Source organism: Nymphaea colorata, chromosome 5 (genome assembly GCF_008831285.2).
Source record: "Nymphaea colorata isolate Beijing-Zhang1983 chromosome 5, ASM883128v2, whole genome shotgun sequence".
NCBI classification, from domain to species: Eukaryota; Viridiplantae; Streptophyta; class Magnoliopsida; order Nymphaeales; family Nymphaeaceae; genus Nymphaea; species Nymphaea colorata.
The window spans coordinates 20,152,751-20,179,708 of record NC_045142.1 but is presented as its reverse complement, the minus strand read 5'-3'; the positions used below and the strand labels follow the sequence as shown (position 1 = coordinate 20,179,708).

Genomic DNA, 26,958 nt, shown 5'->3' with positions numbered 1-26,958 from the left:
TACCCGTGACAACTCAACAAGAATGATTATGGATCAGCTTGCTGTTGGTCACTGCATATTTAGAAAAAAAAACTTAACGTTGTTAAGTCCCATTTCAGATGAGGAAGTGGAATAGCTGTTATGGGTGCCAACTCCAATAGCGCACCAGGTCTGAATGGGTTTCTGAAATCGTTCCTTCAAAAAAGTCGGGACACGTTAAGGACTAATATCACAGTTGCCACTAGAGATTTTTTTTTAGAAAGGAAAGCTTGTTAAGAAACTAGGCAGAAGTCATATAATCATAATTCTTAAATTTGATTCAGCTGTGCACATTTCCAATTTCAGACATATTGTTCTTGAGAATAGTGTACTGAAATTTATTTTCAGAATCATGGTTTCAAGAATGAAGAAGGCACTAAAGTGGGTCATTTCCAACATGCAAGGTGGTTTTTTGAAAGATAGAAACATCCATCAATGTCTTCTTCTTGTTCTTGAGATGGTATTCACAATGTCTAAAGCTAGATCAACTCGCTTATGTTGAAGATAGACCTATCAAAAGCATATGACAGGGTCAATTGGACTTTCTTACAAGCTGCCATCTTGCATTTAGGATTTCATCCTATTTGGACTTAAAAAGTAATGACAGTAGTGACAAATGATTTCTGTGCTCTTGTGATTAATGACCATCAAGGTGAATACTTTGGATCTTCTCATGGTCTGCAATAAGGATACCTTTATCTTCATTTTTATTCCTCATTGTCATGAAAATCTTTTCACATACATTGCAAGCTACAATTCAAAGAAGAATGATTGAAGCACTGCATATTGGAAGAGGCATAGAAGGAGTTTTTTCTACATGTATGCTGATGACATCTTGATTTTCTTAAAAGCCTTCAAGAATGGCTTCTTTATCTACAATTTTTTTTTTCTGTTTGAACTCCATGCTGGAATGATGATTAACCTTCAAAAATCAGCATTCTTCTTTTTCATTATGGGCCAAAGCAAGATTTCAAGTATTTGTAATCAGTTTGGTGAGAGCCGAGGACAGTTCCCTAGTCGATATTTGGGTCTCCCACCCAAGCCAACGAATTGAGAATGTTGGTATGGTTCTTATTCTTTTAAAAATACAGAGTAAACTTAGTTTATGAAAAAGCATGCTACTTTCCTATGCAGTAGGATCTACTTGATCAAATCAGTATTAGAAGCACTTCGTATTTACTGGATGTTGGTGTTCAAGTGCCCTCTCGGTGTCATTAAGAAAATGGAACAGATTATGTGCAGTTTTTATAGGAAGAGTCAGATGCAGGGGGTAAGCCTCATTTAATTGCCGGGAATGTCTTGGCTTTTCCTAAATAGGAAGGTGGTCTCGGCATTAGGAAACTTAAAGAGGTCAATGAAGCTAATCGGTTGTTTCTAGGATGTACATTAATTTTTCACCAGGGCATATGGGACTCATTATGCATGAAGAAATATTTGAGTAGGAAAAGTACTTGATATGTGGAAATGGTTCCCAATATTTCTTCTCTTGGGCGGGATCTAAATCTGTTACTTGAAATGTGATGAATGGAGAGCTTGCTAAACCCTATGGAGGATGTTTTACTCAAGCAGATTCCATTGGATCTGCTTGGGAAGTAGAACCTTTCCTTCGAAAGTCCATTAAGTAAATGCTAATACAGCACCACATTGAGCTAAATCTATGGCGACATGTGCAATGCATTGGAGATTGCCTTCAACTTAGGCTCATGCAAAGTGCAGATTTTCTTTGTTCTAAAGAAAATCATAAACCTGCAAAGCTTAGGAGCCAAGTTTGGAACCATGTAAAATTAAAGGAATGGTAGATACATGGCACAGTAGACTGTGGAATGCAAAAGCATTACCTAGAGCTAACTGGTTTGTGTTTGTTTGTAGTTATTAATGTCTACCTGCTGATGCCAAACTTCAACATGTAGGGTCTTCCATTGTTTCTGTGTTTAAGTTGTGTGGAGGGCTTGTGAAGATCTATCTCACTTTCTTTTCTCATATACTAATGCTATGAACATTTAGCAATACATCTATTCATGGTTTGGAGTTGATAAATTCCATACATCAGACTTTTTCTCTGTCTGGAACTGGTGGTGGAGGAAGAGGTTCTCATGTAAAGAATTCGGATGGTGTTGGCTTGCCTGCTTCAATGTCACAATCTGGAAGCTATGGTGTTTCAAAAATCAGGTGGTGCATAAAGAGGTGGTTAAGCCTGCTGAGATTGCTAAGAGGGAAGTTTGACACTCATGTTGTAAGGTATTCTATAAACAAGAATGAGGACAATATGTAAAACAGGCGAAAAATATCTAGCTGCAAACCATAATTTTCAGTCATTTTTGGCATTGTCAGAGTAAAGATGAGTGGGGGCTGGAAGTGGTCACCACATGTGTTGCAAATGTTTATAAAGTGGCTGGTTTACTATGGTTTAATGCCTCCCCAATCAGGAAAACCAGGTTGGTGGTACAAAGGTTTCTCTTCTCAAACTTGATCAGAATTGTGGACTTGTTCTTGTAGAGAGGATTCCTAAAGACTGTCAAGTTACTCTAATCACAAACTGTCATGCTCTTAGTTCTCGTGTCAAGGAACTAAGAGAGTGATTCTGGTTCATTGGTAGGCTCAATAGTGAGAAGGTATTCCGTGGTTAAACATCACTTCTCTTTGGAGGCTATCTCCTTTGGAAACTCCTTTGTCGTTGACAAAGTAAAAAAACAAAAAACAAAAGAAAAGCCAACATTAATGATACCGAAGGTCACTGATTCAGGTCAGACAAATCCTGAAAAGTGTAGACCCTGACCATGGAAAGTTTGATGAGTGAGCAAGAGAGTGTTGAGGCTTAGTTAGAGGCCAGTTTTTAATTGTGTTTTTTCTGTTGATTTTTTTTCTTTATATTATTTTTCATCATTAATGGAATGAGAAACCCAGCCCGATTGCATCAGAACTGGTTCCTCGTCAAGGAAAGTGTAGCATTTTGGGCCCCCATTGAAGGGACAAGGTATACATCACAGGGTTGGGGATCCCATGCTTTTTTGTGGTCTATGTTATTTTTAGCAATACAGACAAAAGTGGTAAGAACAATATTTTTTTGAATATTACAATTTTCAAGAACGAAGAACCTCAATGAACAGTTGTAGGAAGAAGGTTGTTGTGGTATTGTGTTTTTATAATAGTTTATCGTGATTTCTACAACAGTTTGTGGTGCTTTCAACCATAGATTTTTAACTTTTTAATTACCTAACAACACTGGGCATTCAACATGCTAGAATTCTCCCATATAAAAGTACTAGTAATATCTTAAGTAGTTTTAATTTTTATAGGTGAAGACTAAGTAGCACCATTGTATGGCGTCTAATGATATTTTAATTAGATTACTATAAACTCATGCACAAAATGACTTTTATCATATCTAAAGGGTGCAAAAGATTCCATGTTCGGTATTAAGCTAGGCCTCTTTCAAATGCATCACCCAAAAATATTAATTAGCTGACAAGCAAGTTCTCAATGATGGCAAACCTCACACACACAAGATCAGTGGGAATTTCATAGCAAAAGTCCTGTATATATGCTGCCAAAACACTATGACTGTCTCTAAGGGTAGGCACTGGGCCAGGCACCAGATGGACAATTGGGACCATTTGACCTACTGGCCAGATAACAAAACTCACTGGGATAGCTGGCCTGGGTCAGGTATTGGGGCTCGACTTGGCCCAGATACACACCTTTATATTTTTTTTTCCACATTCTTTGGCATGATGCCAGCAGTCGACTCCCATACAAACTCTTGACATATTCCCAATGGTTTCCAAAAATTAGAAAATGAAAAGTGAAGAGTTTCAAATAAGGATAGGTATCGGGTTGAGTACATGATAAACATGAAGTTGATGGTCAGGCCCTCCCCAATAACTAAACAAAACAGGCTTGGACTGCCAATAAAGGCTTTGGGTCAGCCCAAGCACGGCTTTGTCAAGCCTTGGTCCAGCCTAATGCTATTCCAGATCCGGTTCACCCACATTCATTTAGGTGAGAGCCAGCTTGCTCAGACCTAACCCAACCCTTTGACATCCCCAGGGGTTGGGTTAAACTGCAGATGCCCTCTTTGACCAACTCCAATGATGTCATTGATTGATTCCTCAACAACGCCAAACTGCAGATGCTGGACTGTAGATGGTCCGTGTGGGCCCACAGTTTGAGAGTGAGATCAAGCTGGGAGCTACTTTGTCAATATTTTGGAAATTTCTCTGAATGAAATGTAAAATCAAGTGGAAACTGAAAGAAACCCGTAAGCACATCTGCGTCTTTTAAAATGGGCGATTGGCAATGAATTGGCTAAATCATGCTTCATTCCGAATCACTTGAATAAAGATGGCTGATTGCCTCAAGGCACATAGGGCAACTGGGCTGCAAGGAAGTTCATATCAAATTGATGGTATGTGCACATGAAAGTGATTGGAACCAGTTTGAACTGCTGAGGAACTTGAGGAACTAGGAATGATTCTAGGTAACTCAATGAGAGGTAAACTCTCTTTTAGCTCATCAATAGGTCTAGGTTTAATACATTCAGATCTGGACGACGACTTTAGCTAACTTGAAATGTTTGAGGCAGTAAAAGAGGGACCACAATGACAGTATAAAAAATTTCTTTTGTCAAAAAATAACATGTCTAGATATGATGACATGATTAGAGATTGGATTGTAACAAACACAACCTTTATGACAACTGTCATACCCAATGAAGATGCAGGTTCGAGCTTTGGGTTCCAGTTTTGAAGCACGTCTAGGCCCATTCAATGGATAGATGGTACAACCAAAGGTTCTTATATTTGTGAACTTCAATCATGAGCTTCTCATACGGCGTCATTTGCAAGTCTACAATAGGCAACCTGTTAATAAGATCAACAACAGTTTTAAAAGCATCAAACCAAATTTTTTGTGGCATATTGGCATGAATAATCATGTTGAGTCCCATTTCCACCAGATGCCTATGCCTCCTTTCTACTATCTCGTTCTACTGGGATGTTTAAGGGCATGCTATCCATCGACGAATACGATGATTTTCAAGAAATGTGCTAAATTCTTTGGTCACGAATTCTCCTCCTCCTTCTGAATGGAAAATTTTCATTTTTGTTTCAAGTTGACGCTCTACTATGCTTAAAAAGGTTTTAAAACATGGAAGCGTATCACTTTTCTTTGGCAAGGGAAAGATCCATGAGAAGTAAGAGTAGTCATCAACCATTAACAAATAATACCTGTACCCTTCTCGTGAAGCACATGGTGTTGGTCCCCAAATATCAACATGTAACACTTCAAGAGGTTTGGTCGCATGAAACTCAGCTCTAGGAAAATGAATTTTATGCATTTTTCCAAGTACACATGAAGAACAAAAATCTAATTTATGTCTTTCATCAACAGATATTAAACCAGCAACTTTCAATGAGTTTAACAACTGAAAGTGAGCATGTCTAAGACACAAATGCCATAACTAAATGTCTGAGTAAGAATTCTGAGAAACCAAAGAAGTATTAGCAGTCTTTTATTGATCGTCATCTCCAAGTAGAACGTCTAGGCCCATTCAATAGATAGACGGTACAACCAAAGGTCCTTAGATGACTATATTAGGAACTTCATGCAAGAGCTTCTCATACTGCGTTATTTGCAAGTCTGCAATAGGCAACCTGTTAATAAGATGAACAACAGTTTTAAAAGCATCAAACCAAAATTTTTGTGGCATATTGGCATGAATAATAATGGTGAATCCCATTTCTACTAGATGCCTATGCTTCCTTTCTACTATCTCGTTCTACTATGATGTGTAAGGGCATGCTATCCATCGACGAATACGTTGATTTTCAAGAAATGTGCTAAACTCATTGCTCATGAATTCTCCTCCTCCATCTGAATGGAAAATTGTCATTTTTGTTTCAAGTTGACGCTCTACTTTGCTTAAAAAGGTTTTAAAACATGGAAGCGTATCACTTTTCTTTGACATGGGAAAGATCCATGAGAAGTGAGAGTAGTCGTCAACCATTAAGAAATAATACATGTACCCTTCTTGTGAAGCACATGGTGATGGTCCCCAAATATCAACATGTAACACTTCAAGAGGTTTGGTCACATGAAACTCAGCTTTAGGAAAATGAATTTTATGCATTTTTCCAAGCACACATGAGGAACAAAAATCTAATTTATGTCTTTCATCATCATAAATTAAACCAGCAACTTTCAACGAGTTTAACAACTGAAGGAGAGCATGTCCTAGACACAAATGCCATAACTAAATGTTTGAGTAAGAATTTTGAGAAACCAAAGAAGTATTAGCAGTCTTTTATTGATCATCATCTCCAATACTGATAGGATTGCTAGTAGAGTCCTTCCTTCTCTCGTCCATCTATAGAGTCCTCCTTTCTCAAGTGGCCCTGTGTGAAGAATCTTGCCGTCTGCATATTATTAACAATAAAACCATTATAGGAAAATTCATTGAGCATTGGTTGTCTTTGGTAAACCTTGCTATTGACATAAGATTCTTGTGTGCTTTAGGAGCATGCAACACATTTTTCAAAAAAAAGGATGACGTCTTGCTAGGTAGGTACACATTCCCCTATATTTTTAATTTGCATCTTACTACCATTGCCAACTATAATAAAATTGAACCATGATAGGGAACTTTACCTTGCATATCTTGTTTGAATTTGTCACATGGTGGGAGGCACTTGTGTCTGGATACCAGGCTGAGTCTTGAGTATTGCTGACATTTTCTCGGCTACTAGATGCATTATCAGATTTTCCCATGTTGAGTGCCATGGCCATAAAAACTTTTGGAATATCATAACATTGTCGAGCTGTATGATTTCTTTGCCAAAATATTGACAAGTTACTCCTTGGCTAGACTTGTTAGTATTATTATTTTTTCCATAGTTTCCTCTTCCTCCATTATGGCCTCTACCCCTACCACCATTATAGTTGCCAGCCCATGGCCTTGGTCAGTAATAAAAGCACACCCATGCCCTTGGTCAGTAATAAAAGCACGCCCTTGCCCTTGTTCAGAATTAAAGGTTGTGGCAGTGGCAGTGGCTTCAACCTGAGTCATCTGGGATGAAGAAAGCATTCCAAGTCATCGCTCTTGAGTAATTAACATATCATATAATTCAGACCATGAAGGCGGATCTTTGAATGCAGTAACCATGGTAATAAAAGATTCATATTCAGAATTCAGTCCATTCATGGTATCGAGAACTAGGTCTGTAACTGAGACAAAGTCTTGCACTCTGCTAAGAGAATCATGTAAGAAACTAATATGTTGAAGGTATTCAGTCATAGACATTCCTCCTTTTTTTATGTTTTGTAATTCTCTTTTCAGCTGAATAATATAAAGATTATTTTGTGAGGCATACTGTTTTTCAAGGACGCACCAAGCATCTATAGCCGTGCCAATACGAACCAGTGGTGACATGACTGGTTGCGTGTCAGTGACTTTGATCCAACTTAGTGCAAGTTGGTCTTCACGATACCATAAATCATAAGCAATATTTTCTTGTGTGTGTGCTTCATCAAGAAACTCAGGTGGAGCAGAACATTTTCCATTAACATACTTGATCAAATTTTGACTTTTCATAACACTTTCAATTTGAGAACGACAGAGAAGATAATTTGATCAATCAAGCTTGACAAGCTAAACCAAACTTGAGAAAGCATTCCATTGCGTACCTGGTGGAGTAGGAGTGCGAGGAGCGTTAAAAGAGGACAAAATTTGAGAACGACAGAGAAGATAATTTGATCAATCAAGCTTGACTGAAACCAAACTTGAGAGAGAATTCCATTGCGTACCTGGTGGAGTAGGAGTGCGAGGAGCGTTAAAAGAGGACAATGCAACCATATTATACTAGAAAATGTTCCCTCGTTCAATCAACAGCCGACGAGCACAGTCAATACGATTTGTCTCTGATAAACAAAAAAGGCGACTGAAAGGGCAGATAGGCCTCGGTGGCACTCCCTTGCTAGCACGCTCCTCAGTGAACAGGTGAACACAAAAGGAAACAGCACGCCCCTTGGTGAGGGCTGGAAACAATGTTACCTTCCCTTGTGAGAGACAAAAAAAGAAGTCAACAGTGTGCTCCTTGGTGAAGGCTGGAAAGAGCGTGGCTTTCCTTAGACAAAAAAGGAGGCACATGCCTCAGTGAAGGCAGGAAACAACACACTCCAAAAGGAAGGCACATGCCTCGATGAAGGCAGGAAACAACACACTTGGTGCCACACCCTTGTTCAAACACTAAAAGGAGCGGCACGCTCCTCGGTGAAACAGGGTGCTCCTCGGTGAAGATAGGAAGCAGCACGCTCCTTGTGAAGGCCTTGGTGGCTTTCACTTGCTCACCACAAAAAAAAGAGCATGAAACCACACGCTCCTCTGTGGTTCCCTTGTTACGCAAAAAACTGTGGATGTAGGAAGAGGAATAGGAGACACAACAGAGAACGATGGTACTGGCATCAAACAATGGTCGTGCACCAGACAGGTGAAGCATGGCTCTAGAAAGATGCAGGATGCAGAAGACCACGGTGAAAGCAGTTGCAGGCTCTGATACCAAGTTAAAAGTAAAGATGAACACACAAGTGTAACGTGGTTCGGCTAAAATCAGCCTACATCCACACAAAGACTCTCTCTTCTATTCTATAACCACACAAAGAGAGTACAAATATTTATAGTCACTTTATACAATTTAGATCCTTGATTTTAGGATCTTGATTTACACGACAGGTTTGGGCAGAATTATAGAAGAAGGTAGGGGAAATGATTTCTTTCTCATTTAGACAAGATTGGTCAGTTTTGGATAGCTCTTGAGTTTTGGAAACCGTACCCTGTCCTTTGTAACTGATCCTAATCGTATCCGTTCCATAGATCTTATCATTGTCAACAAATCTAGCACAGCTCTATGTTACAGAAATTTCTGAATATTTTCTCCATAAAGAAGGTCATTCTGCTGGACCAGAAACCCCGGAAGAGGCTTGGTGATTGTTATGAGAGAGATGGGCTCTATGTACTACATTAACTTGAACACAAACAAGGCACTTCCAGCTGACAAGAAGAATGAAGAATCACTCCTATGGCACTATAGGTTGGGACATTTGTCTGCTCTAATTCTCAAAACTGTGTTTCTTAAGCTCGTCTACAATTTTCCAGTATGTGAGACATGAAATTACGCAAAGATGACTGGACAATCATTTCCTGAATCTGAAATAAAAAGCCAATATTGCTTCAACTTGGTTCAGGCCGATGTATGGGGCCTGGCTCCTGCTATTTCCAACTTTATTTTCAGATACTTTCTCCTGTTAAAAGATGACAAATCATGGATGAAGTCTTTTTTATTAGCAGGCATTGTATGGCCACTAGCAATATCTTTATTAACAAAAGTCATGCACTGGGTGAATTTTATCCAATCTTAAGACTGTGAAAGGTTCCAGATTGGGTTGAGAAGGACTTGGTTTCACATGCAAGACCCACAAATATTATTAACTGACAAATTTTTGGTGGTGGCAAACCCTCTGCTAGGTTAAAAGAATCAAAACTTAGGTGGAACAATCTTGACATCAGGGCTGGGCTTGTTCTCTCTATATGTTTGAAGTTGAACTCTTGTCCTCAGAAGAGGGGTCGACCTTTTGGTTGTTGTTAGCTCATAGCCATCAAGACATCCTTTGTCTTTCTCACTCCTCTTTTTTGCTTCTATTGTCGTTTCTTTGTTGTTCTTAATTTGTAATTTGGTGCTTTCTTGTCATCTCATTTTATCGGTGAAAATTGGTTTGGATCAACCTATTTGAATCGTACCAGTTTGTTATCGGCCCGATATTTGATCAAATTATAATTGGCATGCAGAGTGCTATATTTTACTAAATAATCTTATTCCTAGTCCCATGAGTTCTTTTCGGCGATTCCCTGGGCCTCCCTTTTTACACCCCTACGCATGTCCAATGATATTGGATCGTGTAGGTCGGGGCAGGGTTGGAGTATTTTTATTTTTTTTTGTAAATAAGTGTATATTTTGGAATATTTACTTTTTCATAACCCTTTTTGCCCTGCTAAAAGTCTTTTTTTTACTTAGACATGCTATTTTGGTTATTAATCACCCATATGCATAATTTTTCATGCATAAGACCATATATGACACTAATTTTAGATCCGGCTTTCCATAATGCCCATGCCCATGTGAGTAGAGTCAAATGTCGTTCAACTGGCATACATAGTGCTTCCAAGTTCCATCCTTGCACTAGTATAGCACATTGCTCTCGATCCGACCAGGTCGACTGGAAACTGAAAGCATGTCATCATCGTTTAAGAAAAGTCATTCCTGGGACTCAAAGAAAAGTCTAACGAGTTTTTCTCCTTTAACTGGCCCTTGCATCCAATTAAGACAAACTGATACAATTAATTTCTGGTAACTAAAACTTACAAGTACAACATATGTTCATATATATATATATATATATATATATAATAATATATATATATATATATTATATAAGTAATATATATATATATATATATTGAAATCAGCTATTTTTTTGTTTTGTGTGGATAAAAACCATCATAGTGCATTTAAATTGACCAGTTGTTTGAGCACGGTCTTTTGAAAGCAGCTTTTAATTATACAAAATAACAAAATAACCACTCTACTGCAGAAGTAGCTGCCTGAAATGTATGAAGTTATTAACATGAACATAACTAAAGTTTGTGCGGCACCAGCCATCATGTACCTTCACCACGGGACTTACCATCACACAAGATGATTCAGTTGAATTTGAATGAACCTGCAATTGTGGGTGACCTTATACAGAATAGGCTCTATCACTAGGGAACATCTCTATATTTTAATTTTAATTGGTTGTGTCTTAATGCAAAATACAAGGTCGGCCGAATGCTATTGGGCCCAGCCATCATTAATTACCAAATAAGCACTTTATTAATTTGTCAGTCATTTGACCCAAATAATGCCAATGTTTAATTTATACCATATTTTTTTCGTTTAAGATTTAGAAAAAGAATTATATCAATTAATTATCAGACATTTCATGATTTTGTGATCTAGCTACCTCTAGCTTTGATAGTCATAGCACCAATTCATCCACATTTTCTTTTCCCCGGCCCTGCAAATTAATCATCGTCAAAACATTTTCATAAAATTAGATCAAACTGATAGATATAAATTTCAAAAAAATAACAAAGTACATTATTTTGCAAACATGTACGAAGGTTATTATAATGTACTGCTGAAGTTGAAACAAAACAAAATCATTATCAATAGAATATTGATAAAAAAAACATAGAAAGACAAAGAAAATAGTGCGTGAGCACCCCGATCGTCAGGAAGGGGATGTTGAAGTAATATTGACAAAGTTACTCTTTGATGTAGATTCATTACTTATTCTTTCTACTAAAAGGGATGGCAGCCTAACTCCCAGCCGAGTTTGCATCAAAAGTGACAAAGAAAATTGTGGTGTTGTAATTATGTCCGGATGATTTGAGTTTTGAAACTGACAACAAGTTAGTTGAGAGATCAGGCATATAAAGCACTTTAGGTTTAACACCATTTCTAAGAAAATCTGACTCTTCTCCTTGAACATGCATTGAGGAGCCATTTGCAGTAACGTGATTTTTTTTCTAGGCATTGAAGAATAATTACTAAGGTTATGGCAGTTCATAGACATATGATCACTAGCTCTAGAATCGATTATTTTAAAATAAAAAATATCAATGTATACGACCAAACGAGCCAACTCGGGCTTGACCCAAAATTGCCCATGTAAGCTTGAGCCTAAGTTAAAACTCGATTTATAAATGAGCCAACTTCGAGTTCCACCAGCTCAACTGGTTTAAAGTCGACTAGGCTCATACTTTCCTGTTTATTAATGTTTAGGGGCATGTCAGTAACTTTGATGTATTTTAATACCTTATTGTTGGTTTTCATTTTCAAATCAAGTGAAACTATCTTAACCGAGTTCAAGCTCGAGCTTGCCTCATAAAGCTTGACCTAAGAATTTAAAGCCAGTTTTTAAATTGTTTAGGTGGTATTTTGTGGCTTAAGAATAAGCTTTTAGATTGCCAACTTCTTTTTCTATTTTTATAAACTTCCAACTCATGTATATGCAGAACACATCAACTAAGCGATCAAAGTTCACATCTATTCAGCTAATATTTTGAAAAATAAGCCAAAGCATTACGATATGAAGCATGTATAAGCTGCACAGTTTTATCGTGACACCGAATTGGAGGAGATTTGGGGTCCACCAAAAGTGTAATGCAACAAAGGCTTGGTGGAGAAACGCTTGTCTGGAAAGTGCCTCTGTATATACACTTGGTCATGAAGCAGCCCACGTCTATGTAGTGCGTTACACATTAAGCTAGGGAATAACCTTTGCACGCCTCAGTTACCTTTTGGGAGGCCTACGCCTCGTAGAAACTGTCTGCCTCAGACTGTCCCTCGGCCCATAGGTCCTGACACATGGTTAGAAGTCTGGCATGTTCTGGTGACCAAAATGACGAAAATGCCACTAAAAAGATGTAATTAAAAGAATGAGGTCCAATTGAAAAAACAAAAAATAATAAAAAAAAAGTTATGTTCCAATGCATCCTTGGAGGAGGGGGAGGGGAGAAGTATGTGTGATGTAGGGGTCTTTTGGCAAATGGAACACTCTCTGAGTGTTTTATACATTTTTCTCAAAGATTGAGTAGATTTAAGGAATAGTGTTTCATGAATTTGCCCAAACCTTTGAGGTATATTCATGAAATATTCACAAAGTGTTTTAACTGTAAAACACACCCTAAGGCCACCAAACCCATCATGTCTTAAGTTTGGCAGTCAAACCTGGCATGGATCAGTAGGCCTAGGCCTAACTGTGCCATTTATAGTTGAAGGAAGTCAAGAGCTGGAATATGCACTACAACCATGGCTCCACACTCTCTAGCTTGTGTATAACATTATATATAATGTTCTGATTTTTTCCAAACGAAGCCTGCTGGGAGGTCATTTCCCTGAATATTATTACTACCAAAAAACTACAAATCAGAGAAGACTCCAAAAAAAAAAAAAAAACAAAAAGAAAGGGAATCAATGGACTCAACACTTAAACTAGAGCCTGTGGAAGATGATCCCATTCTCTAACGGAATTAAATGAAATAGACAAACTACACAGTACAGCTTTATTAGGACAATGCACATATATATATATATATATATACACACACACACACCACATACGATGGCTCTCTCTCTCTTTCATATGTACACATATGCACATATATATGCATGAGAAAAGCAAATTAGGGATTAAGTTAACTGGGTCAGGTCAGGTGTAAGGACTTGCAAATCTATCTGATGGTTCTGAGTCTTCTGAGGGCTTCTATTTTGCTTTGGTCACTTTACATGAGAAATGACCACACTAATAGACTGGTTCCAGAAGTTACACATTATGTTTACTTGGGAAAACCGATTATGAGGATGTATCCTCTAAGACCGTAGTACATAACAATTTAAAGATAAAAAATGTCATTCTTACATTTATAATATAGTTAAGATTGAAAGTTAGCATTCATACTGCTGTTTTTACATAAAAAGGAATAAAATAATGTCACAAAGGATTCCAACCACTTTGCACCGCCCAAAAGAGAGGCCATAGCCTTTCCTGTGCCCTACACCCATTGGGTGTGATAGGTTTCACAACACAGATTCCTTTTTAAGTCGATCACCTTGCTGTCCAGTTGAGCTACACCCCTCATGATAATTGTAGTTGTTTTGGAGCTTTATATATATATATATATATATATATATATATATATATATATATATATATATATATATATATATATATATAGAGAGAGAGAGAGAGAGAGAGAGAGAGGAGAGGAGAGAGAGAGAGAGAGGAGAGAGAGAGAGAGAGAGAGAGATACTGACCAGGACAACAGCATCTCTAGCAGCAAGGGCAAGTATATCAGCACAAGAAACAACTCCAGGGCACATGGCTTCAACCCTTGCCTTTGTAGCAGCTATGACCTCGAACCCGCGCAGCCCAAAGTTGGCTGGTGAGGTCATTTCTCTGCCAGGCCCTTCCAGTAGCACTGACCCATCACATCCCTACCAAACACAAAGCGCACATACCCACCATTCACTTCTTTTAAATATTGCTCAATGTAGAATCTAGTTCAAAGGCACCATATGATTGGCATTAAAATTTTTTTGCATAACAATACGACATCAAAATTTTTCAATTTCAATAAAGACAAGTAGCTAATTGCTGCTCAAACTTATGGAAAAAATAATCTGCCAAGGTATGCAATGAAAATAGGTTCATACATTGACAAAGCAGTCATGGAAGTGGAGCCTGAGGAGGGCAGGGGCAAGTGTGCTATCTGCGTCAATAAAGAACTGAACGCTGGACTTGACCATCTCCTCCACATTTGGGCATGACTCAGAGTAATGACCATAATTGGTTCCACCATAGTGTGCATATTGAGCTTCGGTGGACATTAAAGAGACGAAGAAGGAGAATATGAAGATGGAAGTGAGAGCAGCCATGGCTGGGGAAGTGTGTGAAGTGAGGCGTGTTCTGTGAGACTCTGTCTCTGGGTTGGGCTTATATAGGAACACGAAGAAAAAGGTGAAGAGCACTATGGGCCTATTGACATGTAGGAGACCAACTGGAGTCCATATTGTATAAAAGCGATTGAACCTAATCTTTGGGCCTAATGTAGAGCCAGTGTGTCATGAATGCATAAGTTGGAGTTGAAAATTTCAAGTCCATCCCTCATCTCATAAATTGAAATTGGATGCACTTTTCACTTTTGGTTTGTGAAAGTAGCGGTTGGTGAGTTTTATAATGTTTGTGAAACATGCTTTACAAAATAAAATCGATTATATGTGTGTGCATGCATGCCTGCACGGATGCATGCGTGTGCTGTGCATGCATGTACAAAAATGCAGATATGCCTTATGAACTTGAAAAGTTTAGATCACTGTTTTTAAACACTTTTAAAGAATTTTACGTGAACATTAAATGAATTGATTCTTGAGTTGTTGAACATGGGGATCTTGTAAAATCTTATCTGCACATTAATCAAAACATGAAATTTTGTGGAGTTTTCGTTAAGATTTTAGACATCTGATCACATTTATATGGTCAGTTCTGTAGGAAAATAACAGCAGAGCAAATATAAGTTTCAGCTACAAAATGAACAGATTTGCCTGAAAGTGAATGACAAACCTTTGAGCCAGGATGCAGTTTATCTGATTTGGGTAATCAAAGTAGGAGTCAGCAATCTGGATTTGCAGTATGTCATCCAAAATTTGACTATGTCATCCAAAATTTGACTATGTCCTGATAATGTGACGTTGTAATGCCTATATGAGCTCTGAAACACTACAAGAAATAGTGTATTCAGTGACATGGGACTTCAGTAACTTTCAACAGATCCATAACAATGTCTACTGTGGCAAAGCGAAAATGTCACTGAAAAGTATTCAATGGCACTTCTTTAATGCCATAGAACGGTCTACCGTGGCACAGACAAAATGTTGCTGAAAAATTTTCAGTGGCATTAATCCAATATACAACAGTGACCCATTTATGGCGTTTGGCCAATTTGCAATTGCAAGGACTCACCGTCCCGATCTTCTCTGGCCTTTACAATGGCATTCTGTTTTCCCCATTGAAAACATTTGATCCAATTTTGCCATTGAAAGGATTCACCATCCCGACCTTCTCTGGTGTTCACAATGGCGTTCTGTGATCCCCATTGAAAACATTTGGTTCAATTTGCCATTGGAAGGCTACACCATCCCGAAAACACATTTCAACACCATTGGCAAGACTATATTTTTGTTATTATCAATCAATTGAAAAATAAGCAACAGAGGCAATATAGAACCATAAAAAATGAAATGGTTAAAGTCTTGATTTTTCTTCAAAACAAATAACAGACTTTTGGAATAAATTTCTCACGCCCAAAATTGGAATTCAACACACTGAAACCTAAGAACCATTCTTCTTCCTTTTTCTCTCTCTTACTTCCTCAAAGCTCCGAAATGGTTTCCAGTGAATCGATTCAGAGGCCCATATGTTCGGAAGAAGATCTCCTCTTTTTCTCCATAGCTCCTGGCTTTTGGTTTCACTCTTATATTTATAGACTTCTTCAAATAAGTGCATAAAAAACGCAATGAAATATGTAGCTTATACATGGATATATATGTGATATTCATAAGCAAGAAGCAAATTCTAATATCAATTAAAAATCAGAAAATTAAGTCAGCGAAAAAAATGGCAAAAAAAGCACTCTTTTTTTCAGAAAAAAATGCCAAAATGAAAAAAAATGAAGAAGGTTTTTTTCACTTTTTTTTTTTCATTTTAGGCTTCTTTCACGTTTTCTAACGTCAAACTGCTTGTTTTAATTTTTAAAATTTTTTGTTTGATGATTATTTGTTTAACTTTTATTGTTGTCTCATCAGATATGCCTCATTTATTTTATTTTTCCGAAATTTTGAATTTATTTCCCATTTTTTTCTTTTTTAAGCTTGCTGTATTATATCCAAGAAATCCTGTCTATTTAAACCTAAAAGTGATATTTATGACTACAGAATAAAAAAAACCTGCAGAAACCCCTTAAAAGACAGTAAAACCATTAACAAATAATTGATTCTTAGCCTTTTTTTCTTTTGCAGTTTGTAGAGTTGTTGCTGGGACAACCCTAACATGTTATGCAGGGAGTTGACCCTTTGTTTTCTTGTCCTTCTTCTTGAAGTCCTTAAGTCAAAAATCAGGCACGGAGATCTCTTATGCCAAAGTTAATTTTCCATTGACTGCAAGTACACTCACACTATAAAAGGAATTGTAAAATGGGCATATGCAGAGCACATCCAACACCTACCTATGAACATGATTCCTTTACTTGCCTAGACTCCAATAGCCATTTGGTGGGTGCAGATATGGGCTCATTTTCAATTGGTGCCTGACTTTCTTATTATGTTCATAGATTCTCTTTGTTCATGTCCACTTGCATAAAAAATGCCTGCTGATAATTACATGCACATTGAAAGATTATGTTATACCAGAAAGTATGCTTCTAAATATCAATATAAAGTATTTAAATTGCCAACATTGGAAGATATATAATGTGTGGTACAACTAGTGAGCACAAAGGATCGATTCATCCACATCATTTTCATGATTGTGGATAGTATGGTCCATCTTTAGCAAAAGGAAGCAACAAAAAAAAAATCAGTACAAAATACGTGATCTACAATGTTTTGCATTTAGAAAGACAGATGAAAAAGGGCACAAAGAAATAGCTGTAAAGCAGAACTGAAGCACATAGGAAAGAAATTGGCAAGGCAATGTTAACTGTAACTGCAGATTTAGTCAAGTTTCTGTTTCTGAAATGGGTTCATCAAGTAATAAGGGGATGCTTGTAAAGGAAAAGTTTTTTTGAAGATTAAGATGAGGCAGAAAACAAGGGGTTCAAATAAATTATAAATATTGCAGCCAAAGCCAAGATTATTTCTTATTTTCTTCTTGAAAATAGGAAATCCACTTTTAGGGTGAGAGTGCTGAATGAATTGCCTAACTTACTATACTTAGAGTCACTTGTTCAACAGCATAAAATTTTGGTATAAGAACTGTTTGAAACTAACAATCCTTCATATCAAAGAGCATGGTGGAGTATGATGCCTACATGAAGCTACAACAAAATTTTGAACCCATGAATGGCAGCCTATTGATGAGAACTAATATTGGACACTTGACAATAGGAACACCAACACAATGTTCTATCAATCGTCCCAAAGATTGAGTAGATTTATGAAACACTAGAATGCAATGTTTCATTGAACTGCTCCAATCTTTGAAACAAAGTTAAAGGAATACTGTTAGTGTTCCTGCTGTCAAATGCCTCCCAGGTTGAAGCAAATTGAATTTTAAATCTATGGTATTCCACTTTCTAGTACTTTTTTATAAAAACATAAGCCGTTTGAATTGGCCTTATTTTTTTTTAATATTGGCGTTTTACTAAAAAACAAGCATTCAGTTGGGGTTTGGAAAAGAAGGCTGGACAAAGTTTAAGCTACACATACATTTTATCATGTACTATGACTATTAGTAGTTTAGTAACTTTCACAAACTGTCGATTGTAAGTGAGTGCATCTAGATGTTGTGGGTCATTGCAAGAGCTGTGATTCTAATATGGGCGATTTGTGAACATCACCAAAGGGGCGTTTGATGGCCAGAAAATACTGTAATGAGAAAATTTCTTATTGCAATCAGTTTGGAGAATTTTCCAAGAGAAAATGTTGAATTTGTCTATGATCAATATGTTTCTCTTATATTTTTTTCCCCTTAGCCCTGAGAGGCAAAGTATAGCTGGTTGGACTGACAGAGCGGTGTAAGGCAGTCGTTAGTTCAATTTCTATGGGTGCTACTTTTCTGGATTGCATAATGCTTAGTTGACAGATGTTCTGCTCTTCGGTGTACCCTCGTAAGATTTGTGTTTTTATTCTTTAAAAAGTGCAAAAGGCATGTAGAAGGTTATTGAACACCTCCTAAGTTGTCATGCCATCGCCGTCAAGCTCTCTCTGGAAAGTAAGCCTTGCAGGAACGCCAAGCAACAACTACCCTAAAAATTTTTAAAAAACTCACCTCATGTTCAGCAAATAACAAATTCTAGCTCAAGTGCATCTAAAAGTTGAAAAGCAAGAGTCCAATTTTTGAGAGACATTCTCAAGGAGCTTTCTACTGACTAAAACTGTTATTTTTTTTTACAGAAAATGACAAAAATATTTCTCATAAAAGACCAGTCCTCCCTTGACCAGTAAATGATTTTTTTGTCTTTAAAAAAAGTACTCATATCTCTTATATGAAGGTTTAATGTTTCTCACGAGTCAAGTTTTTAACGAATTTATCTAAAAAATTAAGAGCAACTTGCCAACTTTTAAAAGTTCAGCATAAATTTGTTATTTGCTCTAATGTTGGGCAGATTTTCATAAAATTTCATGAATTTTAAGAGTACTTCTAAGAATTAGGTTCTTGTAAGTAGGAAATGAGAGTGTTTTTTTAGGGTTTGACTTAACCTTGGGCTACGCGATCGCAGCAGTGCCTGATATCGTTTCCTTATCCACGAAGGAAGTGCTGAACATGGTGTTGCTTCCTCTCCTTTTTTGACTTCTCTACCACTGAAAGTGAAAGTGAATGAGTGGTGAAGAAAGTGACGGCTCCATGCCTCCTGAGTGCTTCTGCATTTAGGGAGAGAGAGAGAGAGAGAGAGAGAGATATGGGCATGCCTTCTGCCGACCCACTACGAAGCATTAGATTTTACATCAAAAAAAAAAACCTTGCCCAAGTTGTTGTCCCGATCACTGTTTGATCTTAATATGAAATATTGTCTACCAATCATGGCAAGATTACAATACTGTCCTTAGAATATTTGAATCGAATCTGTTTTCTCAGATATGTGTTCGAATATAAACAAAAAAAGTCATATTTGAATCCAAACCTGAAATCCCATTTCATAATATGAATCTGATTTTTACATTCATATCTGAATCCAAATCCAACTTTTGAACCAAGTTTAGCTAATTTTGACATTTCAGCATAAGAAAATGATATTTATTTAAAAATAAATCCAATTCGAAACCATATCTTAATCTTATCAAATATTCATGTATATCCAAATCTGAATCTAATCATTCCTTAAATTTGAATCTGATCCGATTTCTAAATTGGATATTATTTTTTCTTTCATGTTTGATTTTTTCAAATGGTTCTGTCAGATATTCGATTCAAATCAGATATATTGACTTCCCGGGTTGCTGTTTCAATAAAATTACAAGGAAGAAAAAGGGCTTAACAAGGAAGATAATTGGTAAATCATTCAAAAAAGCACCAACCATCCGATGCAAAATAGTTGAGGAATGGAAAGCACTCGAAAGAAATCACTGAGAACCAACGAAAAGTTTCTAAATGTAAATCGATTAGTACCAAACAAACCACAAGTTTCCAGATGGCCATGCATTTAAACATTACAAAAATTAATAAAATCCACAAGATATACTGAAAAGAAGCACATAATATGGATAGTTCTACTTCTCAGTCTTTGCTTCGAGCGAAAGAGAGGAGACCCACCGCCCGATCATACTTCTCGTGTACATATTCTGTTGGGCTAACTCCCACGCCCACATGTAGTAATGTTAATATATCTGATTTGAATCCCATATCCGATCAAACTGATTTAGAAAAATTGGATATGATAAGAAAAAATCAATTAGTAAATAGGTTCAGATTCAGATTTAAGAAATGACATTCAATCAGATTAGGATATACAAAAAACCTCTGATCAGATTTGGACATGGATTCGGATCGGATTCTTTTTTAGACAAATATCTTGCATCTATTTTATTGCAATTTGAAAATTGGCAAATCCGATTCAAAATTTAGACTCAGATTCAAATAAGAATATAAAAATCGGATTCAGATTGAATTCAAATGTAAAACAGGATTTCAGATTCAGATTCAGATATAACTTTTTTTATTCGTATTCAAATTTGAATACAAATTCAAATCCAAATATGCGAATATCCGAAAAAGCGAGTATAAAAAAGGGTATATCCAACCTGAATTCGATCACTGACATCCCTACCCACATCTCCGTATTCAACTTATATCACTAAGCAGGCTATCCCTCTTCCTTGAAGCGTGAAGACATTAGGAGGCGGCAACTTCCAATTTGGACAGAAGAAATGAAGCATCATCTCCATCAATCCCTTATATGGATCTTCATCACCCACATGGTAACAAAGTTGATTGTTGAAATGAATCCTTTGTCGTCTACAACTCTGACCACAGCGTCTTGCATTTGGCATACACATAGTTGACTAAATAAGTCTCTTCGGAACCTGAGTACACAATGAGGTGTATGGAATCTTGCAATCATGCTGCCCACTGTCATGGTCATTGTCCAAGTTGATGTCGTCCAATATCACCACGCAAATGCTACCTTCATCTCCACCTTGAGACATGGAAATCTTTTTAACTTCCTCTATGCCGGAAAACTCGTCGACGTTATTGCCATATTTTATCTGTCCAATATCAAGATTGTTTTTACATTGCTTTTACCAATTCTAGGATGGCAGATGGTAAGAATATATATATATATATATATATATATATATATATATATATATATGTTTATTTACTTATTTATTTGTTCAATACAAAGGCCAATCTGATTAACGAAAGAGAGCCCCTTGCTACTAGCCCACAAAGCTAGGTTGTTTGAGCAAGGATGGATGAAGAGTGTGTTCTTAGTGAACACAACCGAAAATTTGAAAGAAGCTAATGGTGCCAGTCAGGGGTAGAGTCAGAAAATTTTCATGAAATAAACCGAATTATGGTTCAAAATTTTGATAGGGGCGAAAATGCCATTTTTCAAAATTTTATATAAGATATATGAATTTCAAGTTTTTTTACATGAAAGTTTCAGATTTTCATTTGCTGATGTAAAGATTTTGAAAAATTATGTTTTGACCCTCATTAAAATTTTGAAACCGTTTTCTTGATAGCTTTCCCCCACTGTTCTACATGATCTGAAACTGTTAAATTGTGCATTTGGAGAGAGATTAACAATCTTGTATTTGAGCTTGTTTTGTCCCGCTAAAGCTAGAATTGCCACAGCCGTCAATTGTCATGATATCTCTAACCTGGCCCGTCGATCTATGAACTACTTATCACATCTTTACTCAGGGTTTGACAAAGAAAATAAAATTCAGCTATTAGCTCCATTAAGTTTTGGCATGTAAGTTTAAGTCCGAGTCCCTATCTGACAAAGAATTAACCTCACGAATATAATACGCAAGTTTAGTAAAGATTTAGGTTAATTTTAGAAAAAAAAGCCAAGATTGAGGCTTGTTTTTTACATTATGACAAAAATGTAAATATTTTCCATTATTCCTCACATAATTCATATCCACTTTTTCAATAAAAGTTAAGGACACTATGACACTCCAAAACCAGAATTATGGAGTGTTTAGATGTTAATATCTCCACACTCACCATAAAACCCTCAGGCTAATATCCCTACTGCCAGGGCTTATACAGATCTTCCGTCGTTGTACAAGCTTGAAATTAAGCCTGGGCATTGGGCTGGCCCGGCCTGATCCAACACCTGAAACCCAGGGCCGGGCCCAGCCTGACACCCGAAACCCAGGCCACATAACGACTTTGTAATTTCAAGCAAGAAAGCCGAAAATTTTTCATAAAAGTAAAGTTGTTTTTCCATATGTTGGAAGATGCAATCAGTTTTAATATTAGAACTCTATACGTATATTGATTTTCTATGGAAGGAATAAAATGGGTGATATGATTGAGTTGAGCGCGTATGTTGGTATTGGGTACATATATATGAAAAATTTAATTGGTTGAAGCCGAACACATCAAGTTTTCCTTCTAAATTCGAAAGGAAATAATAATTTTAATTATCTCATTTTCAACAAAATGTTTTTGAAGAAATGATAAAATCTGTTGGATTATCCAATCTGAAGTTAAATGTCTTCTGTTCTGCAACCTAAAGTAAAGGGGATGAATGTGTAAACTGCTACAAAACAGGAATTATTTCGGAAGCATGGTCATGCTTAAGGCTGACCATTTACTTGAATTGATTGTTCCCCTCGAAGCCCCTCACAAGCCGTCCCACAAAGTCATAAGAGGCATTTTCTTCTTTTATTCAAAAAGTTCTTTTTCACCTTTTTCAATTTTGCCCCCACAGATGGTTAATTCTCAACTTTTGTTACCGAGCTGTGTTTTATTTTTTCATAAGGGGTATTTTGGCCATTTAGGTAACCCAAACACTCACTACAGTACTCGAGCACGCGAGTATTTAACCTCTCTGCTTATGGGGCCATCAACTTATCCATTCTGCCTTGTTGCTCTTAACAAATAAATTATATATGTAAACTTTTAACCATAGCAGGAGGAAGCAGAAAACAGGTTGAGAGACTTAATAATGCAACTGTTAGTGGAGGATTTGCCAATCAGAACGATGAGGTCTGTAGAAATAATAGACACACAAGAAACGAAGATCGAACACAGATGTAACGTGGAAAACCCTCAACTAGAGGGAAAAAAACCACGAGTGAGGAGATCTAGTGCCCACTAGCTGCCAGACTCTCTCTCTCTTAGAAAACTTCATTATAGGGTTTACAATGGTATAAGTATGCCCAAACCAGGACTCACTGGATCGGGTCCAAACCCAGACCCATACATCAAGATCCGTCAACACTCCCCCTCAAGTTGAGCATACATATCAAACATGCCCAACTTGGATACATTTTTCTCAAATGGAGTTACATGTAAAGCTTTAGCCAGAATATCAGTAGTTTGATCTTCAGACTTCATGTATGGTCATGTTAACTCCCTGCATCAATTCTTTCTCTGATGAAGTGACGGTCAATTTCAACATGCTTTGTTCGATCATGAAGCACTGGATTGTTAGCCAAATTAATCGCAGACTTATTATTACAATACATCTTCATAGGCCCTTCAGTCTCTATCCCAATATCAGTCAGCAAGATCTTTAGCCATAACAACTCTGATACTCTAGTAACAACAGCCCTATATTCAGCCTCTGCACTTGAGCTGGAACAAACATCTTATCTCTTGCTTCTCTAAACAACTAGATTTCCCCCAAGTAGACGCAGTGCCCTGAAGTAGATCTTCTGGTGTCAACACAGCCTGTCCAGTCTGCATCAGAATACCCTTTAATTTCAATAGACCTTTATTTCACATATAGAAGTCCTTTGTCGGGATTCTTCTTTAAGTAACACAGGATTCTATCTACAACCTTTAAGTGCGCATCCATAGGTGCATGCATAAACTGACTCATCACATTTATAGCAAATGTGATATCCGGTCTAGTCAGAGTGAGGTATATTAATCTACCAACTAGACGTTGATATCTCCCTTTAGCTTCTTCACACAAAGGTTCTCCATCCTTGCAACCGAGTTTGTGCCCAGCATCCAGAGGAGTAGAAGCTAGTCTGCATCCCAGTTTTCCTGTCTCCTTCAGTAGATCCAAGGTATACTTCCTTTGATTAAGCACAAGAGTCGTACTCTGACAATTTCAATAACAAGGAAAAACTTTAGCTTGCCAAGGTTCTTGAGATCAAATTCAGCAGATAGTAAACCCTTTAATCTTGCTATCTCTTTTTCATTATCACTGTAACAATCATATCATCAACATAGACCAACAGTAGAGTATCTTTACCCTCCATCCTCTTTATAAATAGGGTATGATCTCCATTTCCTTGTTTATAGCTATGCTTCTTCATAACAAGTCTGAGACATTCAAACCATGCTTGGAGAGACTGTTTGAGCACATACCAGGCTTTCTTCAGTTTACAGCATTTTCCAGATCTCTCAAAACCTGGGGGCGTACACATATACACTTCCTCTTCGAGATATCCGTTCAGAAAGACATTTTTAACATCGAGTTGGTACATCTCCCAACCCTTCAGCACCGCTAAAGAAATAATAACTCTAACGGTCTTCATCTTCGCGACAGGAGCAAACGTCTCTAAGTAGTCGATCCTATATTTCTGACTGAACCCCTTGGCCACCAGACGTACTTTGTACCTCTCAACATTCCCATTTGGTTTGTACTTAATGGTGTAGACCCACTTTGACCCAACCAAATGAGCTGCTTTAGGAATCTCTACCACTTTCCAGTCTGATTTCTGTCTAAGGCTTCCATCTCTTCTTGCACAGCATGAGTCTACTTGGGGTCACTCTGAGCCTCCAGAACATTCTTGAGAAACACAACCACAGACAAAGAGGATACAAAACATTTATAGTTAGTGCTTAATCTAGAGTAAGACACACCAATAGGGTGTTGAGTACATGACCTGACACCCTTTCTTAGGGCAATGGAAAGATCTTCCTTTTCATTTTGTGTCTGATTTTCTCTCTCAACAAGTTGCTTCTGAGCATGACTTGGGTCATCCAAGGATGAAGTAGGATTGAGATTCAGAGTGGATTTCTCTCCATCAATCATTTTGTCAGTACAAAATTTTCTCCTAGAATACACCTGCCCAAACAGGCGATTGCATTCTCTTTCTGTCTCCATAGAACAATCTCCCTCCTTTTCATGCTCATGTACCTTAATAGACATCGGATCTTCTTCTTTTCCAAACACCTCAACAGATGAATTTTCTTCGTGCCTGTAATCCAAAAAATCTGTAAACTGAATTTCCTAACTTGGAGAATACTCTTCCTTAGACATTGACTTGTCCCCTTGAAGAGAATTCTCACCAAAATAAGACACATGTTTCAATAATGTGACATCATTGATAATGTGAACTCGATCAGTGGTGGGATCTAGACATTTATACCCCTTTTGAGTAGGAGAATACCCAATAAATATTCTCTTAATTGATTTGGGGTTAAGTTTTTTCACATTCGAGTTGTGAACATGAATGAAACACACACATCCAAAGACACGAGGAGGAAGGTGAAAAGGTTGGCTACTCCATGGAAGCATGAAGTAGGGTGTACGACCATTTAGTACTCGACTAGGCATGCGATTAATCAAATAGGCACTAGTAATAACCGCATCTCTCCAATAATATTTTGTAAGATTCCTTTGGAACAATAAAGTTCTGGTGACATTAAGTAACTGATGGTTTTTTCTCTCAGCAACTCCATTTTGAGGGGGTGTATAACTATATAATGTCTCATGAACAATCCCCCTCTTTCAAAGGAATTCCTCGACAGTGAGACACATATACTCACGATCATTATCGGACCAGAATGTCTTGACAGACCCACCATACTGGTTTTCCACTAGGAGGATGAAAGTTTTTATAATATGAGGCACTTCGCTACGGTCTTTCAATAGATAAACAAATCTATACCTTGTATAGTCATCTATGAAAGTCATAAAATACTGAAAACCACCACAAGAATGAATGCATGAGGACCCCCACACATCAGAATGAATCAAGGAGAAAGTTTTAATAGCACGACTATTTGAAATTGGATATGAAGCTCTAACAAGCTTCGCAAACTGACACACATCACAAGATAATATGGAAATGTTCAAACTAGAACATAATTTAGGGAACAATTGTTTCAAAATCCCAAAAGGGAGATGACCAAGGCGTTCATGCCAATACAAAAATAACTGACAACACTCTTCCTTCTTCTTCTCTGTCCTGCTAATTGCTGATATAAGAGATGTGGTAACGCGTATAGGAAGCCGATACAAACCATCAGACACCAAATCAATCCCCATCTTCTTCCCTATCACTAAGTCCTGCAAAACACAACATTTTTCAGAAAATATAAGTTCACAGTTCAGTTCCTTGGTAATCTTGCTAACAGATAAAAGATTTAAGGGAAGATGAGGAACATGCAAGGCTCCATGCACTAAAAAATTGTTCAACAAAGAAAGACTCCATTTTCCTGCCACAGAGGTAAAGGAACCATCAGCAAGGGATACACGTTCCTTTCCTGAGGATAGCTTGTAGTCATGAAAGAGTTTAGGGTTGCCAGTCATGTGATGAGTGGCACCTCTATCAATAATCCACTCCCCATGCAAGAAGTACCTTTTTGACCCGAAATGGACAATGCCTGATTGACCTTCACCTCATCTGACGTGTCTGCCTAACCAACATCAATCTGGCTCAAATATGCTTGCAGCTCACGAATCTGTTCTGCAGAAATAAAAATTTTACTATCACTAGGGTTTATTGCATCAAAACAGGCTTCTTCCCACCAAAAGACCTCCCCCTACTATTCTTCTTCTCTAGATGCAGGTCCCAACAAAACTCCATAGTGTGACCTAGTTTTTTGCAGTGAGTACATTTATGAGAGGAACAGGCAGTTCCCATAAAGGCATGACTAACGAAGACTCACCCGTTCATTGTGAGACATGTGATCCCCCTTTCTCCC

At 37.4% G+C, this 26,958-nt stretch overlaps 1 protein-coding gene across 1 annotated transcript; it reads right to left on the bottom strand.

The window, feature by feature from the left end:
* Positions 1 to 5,372: 5,372 nt before the first annotated feature.
* On the bottom strand, positions 5,373 to 14,570 carry LOC116254030 (cationic peroxidase 2-like). The gene is made up of 5 exons (XM_031629055.2): positions 14,328 to 14,570; positions 13,929 to 14,108; positions 7,699 to 7,818; positions 6,664 to 7,081; positions 5,373 to 5,669 (listed from the first exon to the last, which is right to left on the bottom strand). The coding sequence occupies exons 1-4, from the start codon at positions 14,547 to 14,549 to the stop codon at positions 6,866 to 6,868; spliced, it is 738 nt and encodes a 245-aa protein (XP_031484915.2). The 5' UTR covers positions 14,550 to 14,570; the 3' UTR covers positions 5,373 to 5,669; positions 6,664 to 6,865.
* Positions 14,571 to 26,958: the final 12,388 nt, after the last annotated feature.